At 45.5% G+C, this 21,634-nt stretch overlaps 4 protein-coding genes across 4 annotated transcripts, besides 2 other annotated features; 2 read left to right on the forward strand and 2 right to left on the reverse strand.

The window, feature by feature from the left end:
* Window positions 1-33: 33 nt before the first annotated feature.
* Window positions 34-2,050, reverse strand: FPSE_10519 (uncharacterized protein; the record flags this gene model as incomplete). The annotated part of the gene is made up of 3 exons (XM_009263636.1): window positions 34-444; window positions 495-1,247; window positions 1,307-2,050. 3 exons carry the CDS (start codon window positions 2,048-2,050, stop codon window positions 34-36), a joined length of 1,908 nt encoding a protein of 635 aa, XP_009261911.1.
* Window positions 2,051-3,357: 1,307 nt separating this feature from the next.
* Window positions 3,358-3,390: a microsatellite.
* Window positions 3,391-4,111: 721 nt separating this feature from the next.
* On the forward strand, window positions 4,112-6,372 carry FPSE_10518 (uncharacterized protein; the record flags this gene model as incomplete). Its single annotated transcript, XM_009263635.1, has 5 exons — window positions 4,112-4,138; window positions 4,196-4,446; window positions 4,513-5,487; window positions 5,545-5,811; window positions 5,862-6,372. 5 exons carry the CDS (start codon window positions 4,112-4,114, stop codon window positions 6,370-6,372), a joined length of 2,031 nt encoding a protein of 676 aa, XP_009261910.1.
* Window positions 5,721-5,765: a microsatellite.
* A 747-nt stretch (window positions 6,373-7,119) lies between the features above and the next one.
* FPSE_10517 (uncharacterized protein) lies at window positions 7,120-11,356 on the reverse strand (the record flags this gene model as incomplete). The annotated part of the gene is made up of 10 exons (XM_009263634.1): window positions 7,120-7,157; window positions 7,192-7,568; window positions 7,666-8,458; window positions 8,744-8,888; window positions 8,930-8,932; window positions 9,123-9,125; window positions 9,190-10,161; window positions 10,274-10,888; window positions 11,164-11,190; window positions 11,339-11,356. The coding sequence occupies 10 exons, from the start codon at window positions 11,354-11,356 to the stop codon at window positions 7,120-7,122; spliced, it is 2,991 nt and encodes a 996-aa protein (XP_009261909.1).
* Window positions 11,357-12,873: 1,517 nt separating this feature from the next.
* Window positions 12,874-19,349, forward strand: FPSE_10516 (uncharacterized protein; the record flags this gene model as incomplete). Its single annotated transcript, XM_009263633.1, has 12 exons — window positions 12,874-12,902; window positions 12,969-13,102; window positions 13,133-13,926; window positions 13,978-14,781; window positions 14,935-15,756; window positions 16,023-16,122; window positions 16,444-16,813; window positions 16,887-16,996; window positions 17,050-17,220; window positions 17,280-17,304; window positions 17,367-17,942; window positions 18,044-19,349. The coding sequence occupies 12 exons, from the start codon at window positions 12,874-12,876 to the stop codon at window positions 19,347-19,349; spliced, it is 5,241 nt and encodes a 1,746-aa protein (XP_009261908.1).
* Between the last annotated feature and the right edge of the window lie 2,285 nt (window positions 19,350-21,634).

Raw genomic sequence — 21,634 nt, forward strand, 5'->3', positions numbered from 1 at the left:
GATTTCAATCCCCATCAGTTGAATATAAACGTCTCAATTACCATTAGAATGAAGATCCTCCTTGTTACCGATAATATCCATTTTCTCAAATTGGTCCCGGTTGTAAGACATCTCCGTTCGCCCAGTGTGTTTTGACAATTTGATTTGGAACGTTCCTATGAGAGCTCGTGCATGCTGGTTGGGAATGGCCCGTACTGCGACCGTGTTCTGCTTGATCTGATCTCGGGCTTCTCTGAGCTCCTTCTCTGTCAATGGTTTCCCTTGCGTGTACTCCCTTTCGGAATTGCATCTTCTGGAAATACGCTCAAACTCCTTGCGAAGCTCCCCAGATGATGACCGTGTCTTGCCTGTTGATAACACCACTAGCATCTTTTGCTCGATGATATCAAGAGCTTCATGTAAAAACTGAGAGCAGTTGGCATGTTGGCGGAGTTCAAGAATCCACTATTGGGGTCAGTTGGACGATATCTCATGTTGGCTTAAATTTAACTTACTTCGGTGACCTCAGGCTTTACTAGTATAGCTTTGGCTCCACCAGGATCTCTCGGAACAAGTTCTTGAAAGGTAAAGAAAATATTGTTCATCATGCCATTGATGAATGTCGTGGTCCTTTTCTTCTCAAACTTTTTGATGTAGCTGGGTCCTCCCAAGAACCAGGTTATAAGCTCGAGAAACAAGCATCCGATTGTCCAAACATCGAAAGCTCTTGAAACTGTGCCACCTTCGATGTCACATTCCGGGGGACGGTACCCGGGAACAGGAGGGACCGTTGCATTAGGAATGTTAGATCGACTCTTGTCGCTGTTGAGTTTTGACAGTCCAAAGTCAGAGATGACAAGAACATCATCTGTGGTCTCTGAGTTCTTAAAACAGAGAATGTTGTCGCACTTGATGTCTCCATGCCTACCATACTTTCCCTGTGGGCCCAGATTCAAATGCCTAGGGTCGTGAATAGTATCAATTGCACCAATGAGCCCTTCTAGCTGGGTCAAAAGCCACATTGCTCCACGCCTGCCCTTAGGAGGATCAATGGTTTCCTTGTATCTATCAAAATCAGACGATGCACAAGGGAAGATGAAACTCCATTTATCATCCTGTGTGACAGCACTTAGTGCAGTCACTAGATGAGGATGGCAGAGTCCATTGAATTGCTTCAGCATTTGCCATTCCGCCAGGAAGGTTTGCTTAGTGTTGGAGGGGGTTTTGTTGAGTGTCTTGACTGCGAACTTTGTGCAGTCTAGGTTGATCTTTATCATATCTGTCAGTCCATACAGAGGGACCTTGGTGAGGAGATAGAGACACGTACACCTCTTAATAATTCCTGGAACGAATGCGCTGTTGGATGAATCTCGACAGGAATGACGATTCCGTAGGCTCCCTCGGACCCGTCATGTTGTTCATCGCCTCGTAGCCGGCGCCAAGGCTTGTGAGTGCCTCGGTCCAAGGTAACTTCGGTCAAAGGCTTGTTCACGGTGGAATCAAAGTATGGTGTGTCAACCCACCACTGCCGAGTTTCGAAGTATTCCAGTTCGTGAGTTTTCCATCCGCTGAAACACGAAAGGTGTCTGTTTCCCTCCTTCGAAGAATACACGTTCCTACCTTGACTGATCACGATGGGAAGGACGTCATCGCAAGTCTCTTCTCTGATGAAACGTGCAATATCTTGAATCTTCTCGATCAGGACTAGGAGCGCAAAGATCTTGATATAGGTGGTTTTGGAAGAAGCATTTGTCGAATGGGGGTGTATCTTGCTGACATATTCGTTGACTTGATCTTTCGTGAATCCATACTCTGGCTGCATTAGCTCATCTTTTATCCGGTCCCTAGACAGAATGTGCCGCAGTAGCGCGTGAGTCCAGAACTCGCCATCTATCCCGTCCTCGACGCAATGGATTCGCAGCAACGCGCCAAGGTCTTTTTCGGTACTTCTAATCGGTACAAGACCATTGCCTTCATATTTGTAGTCCGTGGTACTTGACTTTTTTGCGTCTTGAACTGGACTATCATTTACAAAGATTTTGGGCGGGTTCAATGAGGGACCGGTGGCCATTGTGGTTGGTTAGATAATGTGAGGGGAAAAAGATATTGACCAGAATTCGAATTATCCTTCCATAATACCGTTATCCATTGGGGGTTGATACTTACAATATAGCTTCCAACAAAAGGCAACGACGCCAAGCCAATACTGCCGACGCCTTATGCTGGTGAGACATGATCGCGGGCCTCAACTATATCACTAGCTAGGGCGTAGTTCCAGGTAGCAGATTAGAGTAGATGCCTTAAGCAGTCAACTGTGATCAGGCTCCGTCTGCCCACGCGTGTGTGGGTGTACAAACACAGATACAGCCAATAGTCGTTGAGCTTTCACAGCCTGATTCAAATTCCATGGCCGGACTACGACCGACGTGATATCTCATCTCATTCAGTGGCTTACCGGTGAGAGAGAAAAACCGGTCTAAGCGACGGCTGTTGGATGGCCAGTCCATTGCACATTACTGCATCCTTCCCCATTCGCAATGACCTGCAGGCACTCATATAGCAGAGCCTCAATGAGAAAAGAAGAGAACGGCGATGTGCCAGATGGAGGCTGCTCAAGTTATCCGTCCATCTGACACAACTGAAGGAGGGCTAGACTGCCCCCAAAGCTGATCCATCCATCCCACCTGGAAATGATTGAACGTCTCGATCTCCTCGGTAAGTCCGAAGCTTGTGTTACTCGACTGTTACTGCCACATCTGAGTCTCGAGCTGGTTGCGGACGTCTCTGGGGGAGCCAATCTTACTTGTCTCCTTTCGTTAACAGGGGTCATCCCTGTCATAGACGAGAGGAGGTCTGTCTCATGGTACAACCTCAGGCACAAACTGGCCAACGCCACAGGTCTTGTGTCTAGCCACACCTGGCAAGGATCATGATAGATGATAAGTAAGCTACATGACTGAGCGTGGAGCAAGCCGATTCAAATCCGCAACGGACGATGTTAAAAAGAGAGCCGAAAGGGTTCCATTGAGAGCAGTTCTTCAATTGGTAAGGCGTTTTTTTTCTTTCTTTTCTTTTTGAAGCTGACTGTTTTGCGCCGTGTTCAAGTTGCATTTCAGGCTCGCGCCGTTTTTTGTGGTCACAGACAAGAATCGCCAACAGAACTTTGATTCAAATGTCAGTGTAGAACATGAGCCACTTCTCTCAGCTGTTCTACAGGAATAGCTTGGATGTTATCGGAATTTTTCTGAAGAGAGGCTTATATCTCCAGATAGTCAAATGGCAATCTCTTTGCTCTCATGTAAGGGCTGGTATAAAACTCCAATGGCCTTAGGGTAGGTAGATTGGTCGTCGGATGCATAAGTTATGCACAGGGGTAGTGAGAGAGAGAGAGAGAGAGAGAGAGAGAGAGAGGATAAAAGTAATGAAAATTGGAGCCAACATTGATCAATTCGTGGAACCAAGTATACGCAACACGACACTCTCCAGGGTAGAGTATAGGCTTGATTTCCCTTGAGTGGTCTAAGTGTTTATCTGTTACCATCCCTCAGGGTACCAGAAGAATTGGCCGCTAGAAGCATAAGAGACGAAATTATTAGATCACCTTATTCTACTTAGACAATGTCTTTTAGGCTATTTATTTTTGTAACCTAAGACTTAGGAGGTTAACTTTTCCGCTACCCCTAATCTGGTGATTATCTCACGCGTCATGTTTATTTATATCTACACTGGTTGCTTGAGAGAATCACGATTTTTGAACTCTAATGTTGACTTTTTCACGCTCTGCAGCTTTGAGTTATCAAAGCCAAGGCTTGAAAACCTTTTTCCCACGCACTATAAAAGCACCACTCAGCAGCCCACATCTTCTTCCGTCAACACACTACCGAAATACCAAGCCTCCATCGTCAAAGTCAGCAATACGCTCAGAAAGTCATCTACACTGGTTGCAGTAGATGTACATTCACCGCTTGAGACTTGGGAATGTAGCAAGCCACCTACTTAATGACATGTTCATTCAAATCTTATCAGCAAATACCAGCTTCGTCATCACTCCCCGCATCTTTTGAAACCTAGATACGTGACTGTGGACATTCACGGTTCCAACTCGACAAACTTGATACTACAAACCAACACAATGGCTTCAGTCGAGCCGCAATGTCAGGTAAGACGAACCAAACTGCAGTACAACCGAAAAGAGACTAATTGTCATTGGTGATAGGCCCTGCGAGGTGACAAGCAGCGCTGCACAGAAGAAGCTACCCACGCCAACCAGCTCTTTTGTCTCTTGCACTCTAGACAAGCTCAGGGTCTGTATGTCGGATACAAGCGTCGCAATGCCAAGCTTGAATACCTTGAGAAGAATCCTCCATCATACTTGCTCGAGACTAAAACTCCTCTCTCCAACGAGGACTTCAGCGCCGTCAACGATGAAGAAACCATCCAAGACGTCATCAATCATCTTCTCACCAAGTATAGCACCTTCAATCGCGTGATCTAGGTTCGCAAACAGCATCACATGCGCTTCTACTCCATCAGCTATGACTACGGCCACCAGTTATACATTGATAAGCTTGTCAACCAGCGTCATATCACCCTTGGTGCTCTCGAGAGAGCCAGGAAGCGCTTCCTCGCTATCCATTACGAGAATGAACAGTGGTACTCTTGGGTTAAACACGCCCAAGACGAACAAGAACAGAACCGCGAGAAGGAGCAGGAGAAGGTCAAGCAAGAAGCTTCTTTGTTCCAGCGTCACATGAAGCAGTTGGAGGCCCGACTCGAAATCATGCGAAGAAAGGAAGAAAAGAAACTTCAAGATGCTTTCCTCGACGAGGCCTACAAGAAGCGCATGGCCCAAAATGACGACAATGTAGATGACGCCGCTTGGGATTCTATCGAGGATATGGAAGAAGATAAGCGAAACCAGTACATCGACCTCATCAAGCACTTCCTCTGGATGCCCGTCGACCTTGAAGAGATACCTTCCACTTTATCATCAAACACCCCCTCTGCAGACGTACCATCTGTATCTGTACCTGTCTCGGAGCCTGAAGCTTCAACCTCGTCGGCTACTGCCATGGTCAAGGCCAAAAAGAAGAAAGCAAAAAGCGGTTCTAAGAAAACTTCCAGCATTGAAGATAGGCTGGCAGGACAGATGAAGCTACTTGCTATAGCCAAACGACCTCAATCTAACCAAGAGCCTGAGTTGAAAGAGCCGGATAAGAAAAACATTGAGACAGAGGAAGAAATGAGAAAGCGCTTGCGTAAGGGTGCCAAGAAGAACCGGGAAATCATGCCTGGTACGCAGATCGTGGGCACCATGGCAAATCCCCACACGACGTGGGATAAGACTGCGCCCATGCCAGAAGACGAGATCGATGATCTTATACGAGACACCAGAGAGATCAAGATTTACCTATTCTGTCGTCTTATTCTATCGCAAGCTTCTCTGCTCCCCACGGCTCTGAAAGCCAACACTGTTCAAGAGTTTTTGGACGACAACACTGTTGTCGAGTCTGATCTCAGAGATCTCTGCCTCAAGGTCGCAGAGCCTACTCTTTAGGATATCAGAGACGCATCTGCCGATTTTGCCCGTGGGGACAAACCAGACAAGATTTCCGTCGATGATGCCGATGACGACGATGATGACGATAACGAGACTTTGGAAGATCTCGCCAGGAGCGACGTTAAATATTCGCATCTTCACACTCACAACTGGTTCGCAGTTAGAATGAAGAGTTACGGAGAGGAGGAGAAGAAGAAGAAGAAGAAGAAGAAAAAAAAAGAAAAAGTCGAAGGGCTCAAAATCAAAGTCCAAGGTAACCATCTGCGGAAAGAGTATATGGAATCACGCCGGTAAACGTGTAACCTCATCCCGAACTTGTCAGGGGCATAGCCACAACCCAAAAGGAGCCTCATCGACCTGGCAAGCTCGACCTCTTCATCAACTACGAGAACCAATACAAAAAGTTCAACATGAGAATCGATCCGTCTTTTGAGGCACCCTCGCAATGGCCAGAAATTATCCCGCACGCCAAGCCCTTTGCCGGTTCTCACCCAGCTGCACGCTTCGCCCTCTTACGTAACTGGTCCTCACCGCACTGCTACCCCTTCATGGTTGGTGGACCCGACCGATATTCAACGACATTCCTCGACAGCCGTAACCGCTCGTGGGCGTGGAGGTTTGTGCCCAAAGATATGACTGCCAGTGCGTACAGCCCTCACGAAACCATTAAGAGGAGGCTGGAGGATCTCAAGCATCAGTTTGGAAGCCGCGTGATCAATCGTGGCGATTTGATCCTTGTTATGGGCGAAGATGAGGAAGACCTGTTCAAGTACTGTACTGCGGTTACATTGGCGATTCAGACTAAGCCTTGGATACTGGAGATTAATCTGTAGAAGAGCTTTATTAATGTAGATATGGATTTCATCGAGAGGATGGAAGAGCATTGGCTGAAGGAGTACTAAATATTCAATCCAGCCTTTATGATGAGGTATTCTAAATAGCAAAGTTTAGACTACGAGGCCACGCTAAATTATGTAGTAATTTATGCTGTAGCTTTAGGATCTTGGAAGCCTTAGTCTAGATAATATGTTGATTAGCAATTGGAAGCAGGGTGTACTGTATGTGTTCATCGTCAAGGGCATCCATGCATACCAGTATCCAGCGTAGAGTCGACCAACTTCATATGTCACAATGCTGTAAACATGTGCCACATGATCAAGTCACGCATACATAAACATCCTTCTGTCTGCAGTCCATCAACTAAGATGCTCAGTCCCTTCATTTAGCAATCAAGGTGTCAATTTAATACTATAGGTAATGATTTGCTCCTTTAAACACCTGAAAGCAACGATCGCAGCTCTGTAGCAACCTGTTGCTAATAGGTTCTCAAAGGAGATTGCCAGCCTCGTAGTGATCCCAAAAAATCTGGCTATATTTCAGTATACCCGCCCCAGCTCTTGTGAAAACGCCACGAACATCCAAAGATGGCTTGACAATCAGTACATAACACTGAGAGCTCGCATTATGAGGTCCAGCATTTCCTTCCGGCTTATCCTTGCCAAGGACAACACACCGAAAGGTCCTGAAATCTCGGCTATCAGGAATGTCCAAGCTAATTGTTTCGGGCAACTCATCATCCTTCAATTGTCGTATTTTTCTGATTCCCAGGACCGGGGGCCTGTTTGTCCCGTCAGCTTCCCAGTGCCACTTACCTTTGGCGGCACTGTCAGAGTCAAACGGAGACGAATATTCGTTCGTCCAGTCTACTTTGTCAAAGTCAACTTCAACGTAGGAGATGACTCCATCGTACGCCATCCACGACCACGTTGGTACGTTTCGTTCAAGCGGGAAGTTGATAGGCTTCAAAGAGTGAGTCTCGTCGGCCTTCTTCCAAAGAAGACCCCTCTCCAAGAATATCTGGAAAACTCCATACCCTCCACGACTGATAAATGCCGACGTCAACCGCTTCTCGAGGCCGGAAATGGCAATTGGACGGTCCTGAGGATCCCAGAACACTCGTTTCGAGTATTGATTGTACAAATTCTGTACAAGCATAACTCTTCCTCCTTTGTAACGTGCCTCGATAGAGCTAGGAAAGTTGGAGTCTCCAAGCAATGAAGCTCTCTCACTTGGTAGCCATTAGCTCACGTGATAATATGCGGCCAGACGACATGTGTTTAACTTACTTCGTATATGAGATGAGACTCTCACATTGCACTCCCTTGCTGCATTCGAAGTAGACTTGATTCTTGGTGAAGTGAATTGTGCGTTGAGCGAGTGCTCTTTCCTGAAGTGTCCAGCCTCGAGTGTTCAGGATGGCTTCGTCGACGTCGCCTTTGAAGTTGTCAATATTCTTGCTAACATAGTTGATATCGCCAGACTCGGACTGTAGCGCAACAAATGATGGAACAGGAGTGCGTCGGTTGAGAAAGCCCTCCATCGACGATTTGGCAGAGCTGGCCGCCAAAACACATTTGGCGTTGCTATATACCTGTTCCATCCTCACAGATTCGCGTTTCCAATCTCCGTCATCATCCTGAACTATGCAAAGTGAATCGATCCACAGATACTTTATCCCAACCCCCCTTGTAACTGTAATTGCATCTGTGAAGTTCAAGGGGAGCTCATCTAGAGGGATGTTTTTGTATCTAAAGATGTGGTTCTGCTTCAAAGTCCTCCCTGAATGCTGTGTAGCGTCATCACCCCAACGATGACTGAGAGCTAAATAGACGGCAGAGGTCATTTCCTCACTAGTCACAAGTCTAATCAATGGATTGGATACACTGCCAACATCAACAACACGAGTTGGGAGATTGCCGTTATTTAAATTCGGCGTTGATAAAGAGTTCGCCCCATGACCATGAGTATTGTCACATAGTCGAATCCACTCTTCAAAAAGTAAGAATTGTTCGCTGCTTCCAGGTACAGGTGGCGTTGGCCCCCCAATCTGTGAGGACTCATCGTTGAACCATCCGGAGGCTGTGGCAGATATTAACTAATGTGGTTTTCTAAGTGAGGAAACAGTTATACCTGGGCTTGTGTAGAGCGATAATATCGACCGATTGCCTCCGTCAACTTCGACTTCAATGATCGGCCCGTTTCGATGGATTAGAACTTCATCTTCAGCCGTGGAAGCATTGGGTCTTCCAAGTGATTCATAAATCAAAGAGCAAAGTTGACATCCACTGATTCCAGCCAGGGAGCTTAAATTAACACTGTAGGTCAGGCTTGATTTCGAGAAATCTAAGCTTGAACAATTCTCACACAGAGATGGGACTTCAAAAGCAAGGGATGCTCTTGACATCCATCCATCGTTATCGGGCCCAAGAAGGTTTAACAGGTTTCGAGCAAAGCCATTATCAGTATGGGGAATCCAAATGTCCTTCATCCGATTTATCTCCTGAGTGTACTGTTAGAGAATTGTGACAACGTGGAAAGTTTTGCTCTTACGGCCTAGAAGCCATTAGCAATACCCACTACCGTTCAGTGGGATGAACTAACTGACTAAAGATAAACTGTTAGTTCGGTGTTCTAGTTAATAACAGGAGAGATCCTAGATCAGTAAAGAGCTGTGTTCAAATGTGTCTCACTTTCTAAGCAATGGTTAGAGAACTGAGCGCAATGGCACCGGTAGTAGGCTCACATACTAAAAGTATGATTGAGTCAGTATACTAGTTCAGGATCTCATGTTACAGAACAAGACAACATACGTTTTGGCCGCGATTTTGCGACCCCGATTCAACAGCCGGTAGAATATGGCCCAATATGTTTGCCTTCTGGTTCCAATCCAAACAATAATCGTCCTTCTCCTGAGACCTCTCGACAATTGTTTTCAACTTGTTGTAAATCTTCTGAGAGGTATGTCGTTGAGGCAATTGCTTCAACATGCCGACAGAGACGAGCTCAAGTATGTCCCTCAGGGCGGTGTTTGGTAACAGGACCTTTTCCATACTGTTTATCCAGTTAGATATGTTGTCATGAACAACATTATCAGAATTGCTTCTTTTCTGCCAAAATGCGTCGTTAGGGATATTGTTGAACTTGTCGAGTGCCTCCAGGCCCCATGCCGCCCAGATGACAAATTCGATGAATAAACAACCCAGAGACCAAACATCAAGCCTCCTCGATATGACATTATTGTCCTCAAACTCCGGGGGCATGTATCGAGTTGTTCCAGTGATCGTCTTGGTGTATTCTTTAGCTTTCTTCCGTCCGTCTGTCGACTTGAGATGAAACCTCCCGAGGCCGAGGTCAGCAATACGCAAGATATCCTCATCACCTTCTCTGAACACGAGGATATTCTCCGGTTTCAGGTCTCCATGACGGAGATGTGGAGTTTCCTCATTAGACATTGATGCGCCATTGGGAGAATGTGGTTTGTGCAATTCGACCAACGCCTTGCACAGTCCTTCCATTTGCTTCAAGGCCCAGGCCATTTTTGCCAGACCACGATACCGGCTGTTCTGATTCAAAGCGCCGGCTTTGTTCTCTTCTCTATCCCAAAAATCCTTCAAGTTCCCGCCCTCCGCCCAAGGGAATAGTAAACAACCTCCGCTGTCGTTACTGACCCTGTAGCTAGCGATCGGGGTAATCAGCTGAAGGTCTGGTCTTTCCTTAACGATTGCTTGGATCTTTTCCAGGATCTTCATCTCACGAAGAAACCAAATGTGTTCTGACATGTTCTGTATGATCTTCAAAGCAACCGGAATGTTTGTTTTTCCATCACTCTGCGACGCCTGTCAGCTAGCATATTCCGGTATATAGCCCAAACGGGTTTAAAAAGTCACCACTTACCGGAACGATGTTCAACTGATGAGCGTGATGCAATTCAACTTTGTGGACAACGCCAAATGATCCGTTCTTTGGCTTGAAGTCTGGGACTTTCAGAAAGGGCAGTGGCACTGCCTCGTTGAATTCTTGATAGAATTTGGTTGTGGTAAAAACTGGAGCTAAAAAAGACCATCGAGCAAGGTTGAATAATTGGATGTCGTTTTGATCATTGCTGCGCGAGGCGTCGCTGTTATGAAACAATATCTTGACATCCTTCTGATGGCGGTTAATCGTAAGGTACTCATCGATGATATCAGCGGTTAGAAGATCGTCATCACTGAAATTGTACTTGGGGTTTGCTAGTGATTCCATCCAGGGTGCTCTGTTAATTGAAACGAGGAGTAGAAAGCTCAATTTTGCTGGCCGGCCACTGATATATCTTTCCAATTCCGTGATCTGGGATTCTGACATTCGCTCTGACGTCAGAACGTCCCTGATAAATTGTTTTGTTGAGAAGCGCTCAATATGGTTCGCGGGTAGAAAATCTTTAGAGGACTTGTTCTTTTCTTTAAACTTTCTGACTTCTTTGCCCCAATCGACCTCTGGTTCAATAGTTGAGGCACCGACGTGTTCCGCCATCTGCGATCTGTGTATTAGTTTGACAATCATTTGGATCATTTCGGGGTGGGACACCGACATCGGGGACTCTATCTGACTCAGTAGTAAGACGTAAGGTTGAGATGCAGCAGCCCATCGTGTTAGTATCGGCGGCTGATGAAACAATTTCAATGATGGGGAAAGAGATACTTCACTTGGGGTTGTCCGAAAGGATTGCCTAATGTGCATCCTGCAAGCCCATTGCCTTGCAAAGTTGGTTGGGGTTTATGCTCGAGGACAGCCGTAAGCTGACTCACATGTTTCAGCCACTTGTTGACCGGAACCTGCACAATGGACGATCAGATGATCCTCAATTGGCTTAGTTCTATTATATTATGTCACTGCCCGAGTACGCCAGGCTCTGTACTTCACTCAGACGGGCATGCTTTGCGGAAGTTCCCTTGCCAACGCATTGAAAGATGGTTGGCTGACTTGAGTTTCAAACTTCATTATGAGGCCAAGCCTGCGTTGCGAAAGTTAGGATTTGAAAAATCGTAAGCAAGTTATATTATGGTTACACTAGGTATCGAGAAAAAGAGTACTCTTCAGAATCCCGTTGATATTGACATAACAGTTCCAATTTTTATTGCAAAAGGAGCGACCTTGGATACATTCTAAAATTACAATCATAGTCTCTGAGAACCAATCCCTTTGTATCAGAAAATGAAGATTTGCAAAAACAAGAGGTGTCTAATTATTCCATCACAATGATCAAGATGTGTTGCAGTCGAAGTAGATATAATATATGTCTTGTCGTACCTCCACGTTGTATGAGCCCTTCGCTAGTTTTTCCTCCAATATTCCGAGTAGGCGATGGGTAGATATTCGATTCGTGGGTATCTCCACACAGCGTCGTGTGGAAAGTTGCTTTTTGTTTTTGACTGAGGAGTTCATCGTATGAGGAAGTTGACAGACTTTGCTGAAAGAAAGTGAGAGTGGGATAGATAGTCTTGATTATCTTGGTGACTCTTGGCAGGAATATGTTACTTAAGTGAAGACAGATATTTCCAATACTTCACGGCGGTGCTAGGAGGATATAAGTCTTCTTCTGAGAGTGATGATGGATACTCATGCGCTGACCGCTCACACGCTACATTGCAGCCCTCTTCAATCATGTTTGCCACACATGGCTATTAGTTGCCTCGTATTCGTAACTGCACAATATTGTGTGACATTTGTCATTTGATGCATGACTCAAGTGGATTTCAGCTGAAAGCATGAATATCCAATTAGCGCGGTCTAAAGGAGGGCATCCTGAGGAGACTTCGGTCCAGACACATTGACTGACTTGACATGATTTTCAAGGCTAATACTGACTTCATCGAAAAATACGATATATCATATAATTGGTATTGTTGAAGAGCCATGACCAGCTGATTAGAAGCGGCGAAGTCTAACACACCTGGCGTCATCACGTATGTATGGATGGTCACACATTCCCGGTGGTATCAATATGTATCTAATCAGGCTGCCAATCATTGACCTGGCCTAGTCCAAAAGATCCTCTTGGCTGGAACATGTTACACATATTGATAAATAATTGCCTCGCCAAGACATTCTCAGCCGCAGTTGAGGCGCTCGAGACCAGCCTGTTATTTTCCGACCAATGTCGGGGCACTGTAGTGACACAGCAGGAAAGCAGAACCATTGTCAAGCGCTGCAGTCAGATGATCTAAAATAGATCTTTGGGATAGGGGCAAGCACTGGCAATCACGCAAAGTGCAGATATACTGCTGCAAGTGGAAGTAGTAGCCGGCAATGGCGCAAATGTGATGTAGAGAGATTGTAATTATGGCCGGGCAGTTGAATGTGCCCTGTAGCAAGGCTCTCTGGAATTCACTTTTAAGAAAGGTCTGATGTTTGTCCTGTTCAACTCAACTTCATTTGCTTCACAATCACCAATAACGGATGCAATTGACAACTTACCTGCATTGTGAATTACGTGTCAGCCTTTGACAGGTTACAATATGTCGAAGGGACTTCCTGGAATGAAGGGGTAAGTACAAAGAGAGACCGTGCAACTGGATATACCTAGTATGTTGACTAAGACAAATGGTAACAGGTTATTGCCTGATCTTAATATACCCTCCACTGGCAATCGTCGAAGGGCAGTACCTTCTCACCTGGATAACCAATTCAACTCAAACGATGCGTTGCTTTCCCCGCCGGCCAATATAGCCCACCAATCAGAGACGGGTCGGTCTGATATAACCTTTGCATCAATAGAATGTGTACACGATGGCGGCGCCTCAAAACTGTCCGCCTTGGAACAACAACTACCTGCTGAAACGTGTCCAGGAACAAATGATGAGCTTATGGACCAGTATCATATAATTGGACAATATAAACCAGTCACCGTCGACAAACTCTCCAACGCCTTTTGGAAAGAGGCGGAAACTTCAGCAGTAGGAGGGAAAGCAAAGTTCTTGCCTTTGCATAAACTAAAAGCCCTTATCAATCCCGACAGTGCACAAGAGTTGTTCGAATCACTGTCAATTCCTCAACATCATGTTGAGCGATTGATACGGGACATCTTTACCCCCCACCGGCCCCTGGAATACCACACTGCTCGCCATGGAAATGATTTCAAAGAGCGTCCGAGCCTACGTAGAATTTTCGCCATTCTGGTAGGGATCGGTCATGTAGCGGAAATCCAGCGTTTTATCGATCAAGGGATCGACGATTCGGCTCTCCCAATCATCATGGTTACAGAGAAAGAGAAACTGGCGGGTATTGAATTCCGCAGTATGGGAGACCCTCACATGGATAGCGAGAAGCTCAACCAGTGTTTTGCACAATATTCCGAGACGCATTTGAACCTTTTCGAACTGTATCAGAAGCTTATAAATGTTCCATTCTTTCTATTTCCCGGGCAAGACTCTACTGTTTGTTTCTACGAACTCGAGCGATCTTGCGTTCTGCCGATCATATATGCCGGAGAACCGAACGTCAGCGGAAATGGCTCGGTCAAGCAGATTGCGATCCATCATGCGCACCATAATCATGGTGGTATATGGAAGGTGCGTACACTTACAACTCTGTGAGATGTAACTTACATTATTTACAAATAGAGGCATTCGAACGATTACTTTGCAGTTAAAACGCTTCATCTACAAAACAATGACCGCTTCCAAGAAGAGGTCGAGGCCTTCGAAAAAGTGTCACCAAAAAGCAAAGACAAGTCGCCTGACCATTTGGTGCATTTGGAGCTGGCATATCGACATGGCGATGATTGCTGCCTCGTCTTTCCTTGGGCCAGTGGCAATCTCAAGGAATATTGGAAAGAGCATCGAAAAGATCCTAGCAACCATGAGCATGTCGTTTGGTTCTTCAAACAATGTTGGGGATTGGCTGTTGGACTGCGACGCCTTCACAATCCCCGAAGCTACGCACTTACAACTACTGATCACGATAGCAACGTCCACGCAGTGGAGAACACCCTGGACTTTAAATACGGTCGCCATGGTGACGTTAAACCGGCGAATATTCTGTGGTTCGACAACTATGACGGGGATCCCGACCATCTTGCCATCTGTGATTTCGGCTCAACCCAATTCAATCATTTGGATACCAAGTCGCACGTTGATCCCGGTCTGGTTCGGGAATACTCAATAACATACCAACCACCTGACCGCCACACTGACGACAAAGTCAGCCCTAGGTTTGACATCTGGTCTTTGGGCTGCGTGTTTTTGGAGTTTGTTTCCTGGTTTCTGCTTGGTTATGATCTGACTGTGGAGGAATTCCCTCGCCGACGGGCCATGACCAACCAGTTCTCACAAGAACCAATAAGGAAAGATGAGTTCTACCATTTCGTATGCAGCAAAAGAAATGAAAGACAGAAAGTCGCGAAGGTAAACCCTGGCGTTCTCGATGTAAGTCTTGACCATGAAAACCCAACTGACAATGTTAAGATTATGAATACTGATACTTTGCATAACAAGTGGATAACAAAGCTTCATGGTCTTCCGTCATGTCCAGACTCTATCCATGAGTTTCTAGATCTGATACAACTTCAAATGCTCCAGCCAAAAGCTTCTGACCGGTGTGACTGTCTGGACGCTAGGCTGCAACTTCAAGATATGTACAATAAATGCTGCCGGAACCAGATTTATGCTACAGCAGGATATCCCAAGACACCGAGGCGGTCCAGAGGGATACTGTATTCCCTGACAGGATTCGATATTCACTCCATGTTCAGTTCAAGACGCCGGGCAGTTCGAGAGAAGATTAACTATTCAGAATCCTACAAGTGTCGACATCAGACTGACACCCAACATCCGGACATATTCCCAAAGCTTGCTGATGAGATGCGTATCTCAGCGCCACCTCCCGAACAGTTTGAGAGGGAGATTGATGAGGAGTCAGAAACGTTCAACCCACGACGCAAACCTCTCATTGAAACGCACAATGAGGAGTCCATAATCGTGACGATGCCTACTCATTACACCAGTGAGAACACAGGCAGTTCAAACGGACTACTGCAAATGATCACCAGCGACACAACTCCATGTCTGACAGAAATAGACGAGGTAGACGCCGATGTCCGAAACTCCATCTCCGAGTACCCACAAGATGGCGCAGCTCGGAGCCCTTGTGGGAACATGACTATCGAGAGCGTCTTACTTTTCAGACAAGATGGCAGTAGCGAAATCATCGGGAAAGGCCAGGCCGTCGGGAAAAGTACCCCCGCCTCAACAAAAGAAAATCTAGAAGCATCAAGAGAAGGGGACAACCCGCCAAGGAAAGAGACATCGGTTGCTGAAGCCTCGGCTGAAAATCCATTTCAGCGCCCAACGGTCAAAAGACGAACTATCGCATCTGAAGAAGTGAAACATATATTTGAGAAGGTAAAGGAGGTCGCGAAAATAGTGTCGTCAAAACTGAGAAGACATGGGGGGCAAAGCTAGGATTGAAAGCTCGGTTGCTGAGACGTTTCCAAACGTCATCTTTATCAGTCATTGTAGCTTCATAACTAATGATAAGCTAGTGGGGAGGATTTCTTTATATTGAATCTTTATTTGTCGTATCACTGAAATTATAAAATGGTTGAATCTTTCTGTACACTCTGCCATTCTGGAGAGGAACTTAGAGTATTATTACTGATGTCCAACAGGGCAAAAATGTGGAAAGCCACAGTAAGACTGGTGGTATCAGCCACTATAAAGCCATGGCTACAATGAAGTGTACTAACCTACTCGGCGGAGGCCTACTCGGTACGTACACATCAGGTGTATTTTAGCACAGCCACTCACGGCCATGGTATGAGGTTGAAAATCACGGCTGTGAATTGCACAATGACAGTAAAGTATGGTATATAATATATATCTGCTGCCCTCACCATCTACAAAGCGAGACTGTCAGAGATACTGTAATTTATCATCTTCATTTAAAAGCCCAGTGTCAGCCAAGCCCACTTCACCACTAACCAAGGATCTCTCTACCCATTATGGATCCTCTCAGTATAACCGCAGCAGCAGTCGCTTGTCTCCAGGCATCATTCTCAATCCTTAACTGGTGCTATAGTGTGCGAACAGAGTCACAAAACGCTCCTGGAACACTCATCCAAATCATAGACGAGGTTCGTGAACTTCGAAATATCATCGAAACAATAGAGCCTACGCTTCGCGGCAGACAAGATCCCGATAACGACGGCATGGAGCGAAATGTTACATCGGAACAGGTGTCGCACAGTATCAAACCGATCATAATAAATTGTCTGCGTGGACTCCAGTCACTCGAAAGTCAGATTCGCCCAGAACGAATCAACGAACTTCTAGAGTCTAAAGGAAAGGCTTTTTTACAAGCATTATCATGGCGACTGAAAGGCAACGACGCCAAGCAATCGATCGCTAATATTCAGCAATGCAAAGCCTCATTGACCCTGGCTATCAGTTCGCATAACGCGTAAGTACCTGAAGAATGCAACATCAAGGCTGAAAAAAAGTCAATTCTTGATAGCTAACACCTTGATAACTAGACTAGTGGTCAGAAACATAGAGCGACTTTCACTCTCGATTGAACATGAAGCAAAGCAGTCTAGTCGTCGACTAGATGCACTGGCTACAGATTTGGAAACTTCTCAGTGTGGTATGTGACTCAAACCATAACCCTCAGCTGCACAAATGTTGATACGAAACTAGACGAAAAACAACGAGAGATCTTTAATTGGCTGTCACCTCTAAAGCCTGGCCAGAACCATCATGAACTTAAGTCGGCACATCAAGGCGGGACGGCCCAATGGTTTCATCAAAGTCCGGAATTTCAGGAATGGTTTTCTAGAAGAAGCACAATGCTCTGGCTCAGTGGTCCTCGTGAGTGTTCCCAAGCCTGGTCTATAGTGGCCGATTCGCTAACACTAGCGGCGATAAAGCTGGCTCTGGTAAGAGTGTGATGATGTAAGTACCATTCAGATTCCTACTGTTAGGGAATAAGCTGTCTCTAATCAGTCTTACCATAGGAGCCAGGCGATTGAAGAGGTTGCATCTCGCGTAATCCAACGTAGCGAACCAGCAGCGTATGCCTTTGTGTATTCTGACTTTAGGGATCCCGCTACACAAGACATCGTCAACATATTTGGTAATCTGTTGTGTCAGTTATGTTCACAAACGCAATTGCTCCCAATTCAGTTGCTGGAAGCATACGAGTCAAGCATTAAGGACAATTGCGGTTATGGCCCAAGTATTGACATGATACTTGGAGTTATACAGAAGCTGTCTACAAACCGACGGATTTACCTTCTTATCGATGGAGTAGACGAAGTGAAGGATTACAAATCCTTCAGTAAGCGACTCACCACTCTGAAGGACTCGTCAACATCTATCAATATTCTGGTGGCCAGTCGGAATGAGGTCACCATTCAACGTATACTTGCAGAGGCTCCACGCATATCTCTTGAGGACCGCATTTTGAACATTGGTCAAGACATTGAGCGTTACATAACGGTGTGGCTTAATAATGACTTAGATCTAGAATGGTTATCACCAGAGATAAAAAGCCTGGTATCAACCTCTCTAATGGCCAAAGCTAAGGGAAAGTAAGATTTCTTTCCTCGACCACGTTTCCAAGATATCTGCTTATAATATTTGTTAGTTTCAAATGGGTTTCTTGCCAACTTGAATCTCTCAAACACTGCAGGACAACTCGAGATATTAAGAAATGTCTCTCCAAGTTACCCGAGGGTTTGAACGAAACATATGGTAGATTATTGACACGTACAACTCCATCGGGAGTTGCTCTTGTCAAAAAGATTGTGACTTGGCTATCGTTCTCCAGCGTTCCTGTCACATTGCATGAGCTCTGGGAAGCATTGGCAATTGAAAAGCAGAGCAAGAATATTGACGACGAGGCTCGACTACGAAGCCCACAAGATATTGTCATTCTTGGACATGGCCTTATTACTGTCTCCTCAGATGGTTATGCCATGCTAGCTCATCTTTCAGTGCGGGATTACCTACTTTCTGACGAGATCAGTCAAGATCCAGACACTGCGAAATTTGCCCTTCATCCAAGGAAATCTCATCTGGAGCTTGCTCAAGATTGCCTCACCTACTTATCCTTTTCCGGACTATCTTCAGGACCATCAAATACGCAAGAAGACTACCTTCACAGACAAAAGGAAATGCCCCTTATCCAATATGCCAGCAAGTATTGGTTCTACCACCTGCGCAATGCTGAGTCTGATAAAGAACTACTCAAACTTTGTTTAGAGTTTTTTCTTCCAAAGTCACGGAATAACTTCATATCTTGGGTCCAGGTATTCAACGCCACGTCACCATTTAAATGGAACATATTCCCACGACACGCAACATCCCTTTATTACGCCTCTTCATTAGGACTTGATACGGTAGTCCAGTATTTGCTCAAGTCGTCAGCAGTTGATGAAATCGATGCACCGGGAAGTCGCTTTGGTGGAACTGCCGTTCATGCGGCAGCTCTCAGAGATCATTTGGACATCGTTAAAAGACTTGCCAAGGCTGGAGCCGACCCAGGAAAAGGAGACTTCAATAAGGTGACCCCTCTTCACAGTGCCGCAGGGCAGAGTAGTATGGAGATAATCAAAACCTTGTTAGAATATGGCGCCCCCAAAGAAGCCAGGGACGACATGGACGGAAAGACACCTGCCGACTGGGCGAGACTCAGTGGACATTCGTCCGCAGCACAATTCATAGAGAATTATTGTCGCCATTCACACATGGAGAACGAGACCGATATGAGCTTGGATACAGATTCCGGAATTTATTCGGACGCGGATGAGGAATGTCAAGTCATAGAGATATGGCAACCTCGATTTAGCTATTTTCCAGACTACTATGAGAGACGATCCGGATTGGAATGCTCTCAAGTCGTTAGCATCACAGTTGGAGATGAGAAATCAGTCATCAGCACTGGTATATTACTTCTGCGGGATGAAAACACAGAGGAACTCAGCCCAGTGTGGTAGTGTTGGCTTTAGTCCTGTTAGGTTTTAATTTTGAGTTACTGAGCTAACGAACAGGATGAGGTAGAAGTGCTCTTTTTTGTTTTTCTGTTGTCATGTTTCCTAACAATTCTTCATAGAGCTTTCTGGTCAATAGAACATTCTGATATCATTGTGCATTTAGGTGGACTGGTATGTCGTCAGAGGTAAAGTGAAAGCAGCAACTAAGCTTTTGTTGGGTGACGGCATTAGTAACAATCGGCAATGAGAAACGGATCATTATTAGAGAGTTTGCGATTATGGATGAGAGATACTGGACTATCTGATGAGAAACCGATTAGTTTCTTGAAGAATAAAGAAAGTGTTTACTGTCGGATCTAATAATGATGCGACAGAGATAAGACGGCCCGCCTTGCAGCCACTAGCGCCGGTTATCTACTAATCAAGGAACTTCATCATGATCATCAGCCTTGCTAGTTAGGTTTGTGTAAGTAATGGTGTGAGAATGCAACCCTGGAGAGTGAGCCTCTTGGTCCCCTTGGGCCCCACTGACCGAGCAAAGATGTCATGTCTGGTGTGCAGCAGAATCTCCAGCCTGTAACTTATAGGATACAAAACGAAATAGCCGAAGGAGTCCAGCCTGAACAGCATAGAACTTATTACTATTTGTGTTCTTGCGCTTTCAACAGCCGGTTGTTCTTATACCAAAGCCTGGGCGAATGTAAAACCGACCCCACTGGCTAAGGTGCATCCAGAGTCAACACCCAGAGTTTACCTACTGGTCTTTGCAGGAAGATAAACAATTTAACCGTCATAGGACCCAGCCTGGTCAGTAAATTCTCCAGTTGGCTTACTTGTAAACGGGCCCGCGGGCTAACTTGTTATCCGTAGTTGACTGGGATCGGAATCCTGGTGAATTAGCATGTTTCTTAGCCAATCGGGATGGGATCCGTTTTCGCCAACGGGTGTCTCTATTGCCGCATTTCTCTTCCGGATGCTGTCTCATCTGCACATCGTCTCTTTGAGATCATGGATGAATGAAAAACTAGAGATTGGATTACGAAGAAGGAGCCCACCTGCGACACCATGATTAACATCAGTCGCAGGGACTTCCAACTTGCAGTGCTGTGAAGAACCGATCAGAGAGTAGTCTAGACGCACAAGGGGACAACTACAAAACAAAGGAATACGAGACAAGAATACAGAAGCAAAACTTGTATAGGAGGATTATGGCCCTGCCCAGAGCTTGCCGATATGACTCTTGAGCTTGTGTGATAACACATAACTGAAGTTGCCCATCAGTATTAGTGGCATTATATCAACATGATTGAGGGATATAGCGATAGTGTGAAACTAGATTAGAAAGTCGGTGTAGTGAAGAGATAGGTCAATGAACAATGGCCGCAACTTCTCATGTCAGAGGTGTCGTGCAATTGGGACACTGCTGGGTAGCAGAAGAGTTGACCTCCTAAAACTTAGGGTACGGAAAATAAATAGCCTAAAGGTTATTATTTTAGTAGCATAAAATAACCTATTAATTTCGTCTCTTATGTTCTCAGCGGCTAATTTTTTTGATACCCTGAGGGGACAATGGGTAGCACACCAATGAAAGAAAGCTAGCAATTAGTTCAAAAAGTCTGTGTCAAACTCTACAATAGTGAGGCCTCTGATCGGAATAAGATCGGGGAATCTTAAAGGTTTAACATGCCCTAACTCAGAGGATGTGGAAGAGAGAACTTTGGTGACCAAACACACTTGGTGGCCTCTTCTCCTCCAACATGGAGCGGTCAAAGCTAAAAATCATGAACTTTGACAAGTCAGTGGAGTCATTATTATCAGAACGAATGAATCATTGACACAATTTGTTGGCCTCAACGTTGAGCCAGTCGCGTATTTTACCAGCTGCAATATTACGCCACAGCTGAAGACTATTCAGACTACTGCGATAAGAAGCGACTTTTAGCATGGAATTTCCACATTTCTGTACATAGTACCAGGAAATTGGAAATGGCATCTGCTAGCGTCGGTCTCTAGTCCATCTTCGTCATAGAATTTGCGGCTGAAAGCCACTACCGTTAGAGCTCAGCTCTATACTAACGAATTCTATACCTGCTATTGTCCTATTAAATGAGCAATAGACAAACGTTCAGCCTTCTTGTAGCGCCACGAATGTCACACCAAGCCAGTAGCTCAACTCCCCAGGTGGGTAGCAGAACAGTTGGCCTCCTAAGTCTTGGGCCATAAAAATAAGTAGTCTAAGAACCCTAGTCTAAGTAGCATAAGCTGCCCTAATAATTATGTCTCTTATG

This window comes from Fusarium pseudograminearum, chromosome 4 (assembly GCF_000303195.2).
Source record: "Fusarium pseudograminearum CS3096 chromosome 4, whole genome shotgun sequence".
In the NCBI taxonomy this organism is placed as follows: Eukaryota; Fungi; Ascomycota; class Sordariomycetes; order Hypocreales; family Nectriaceae; genus Fusarium; species Fusarium pseudograminearum.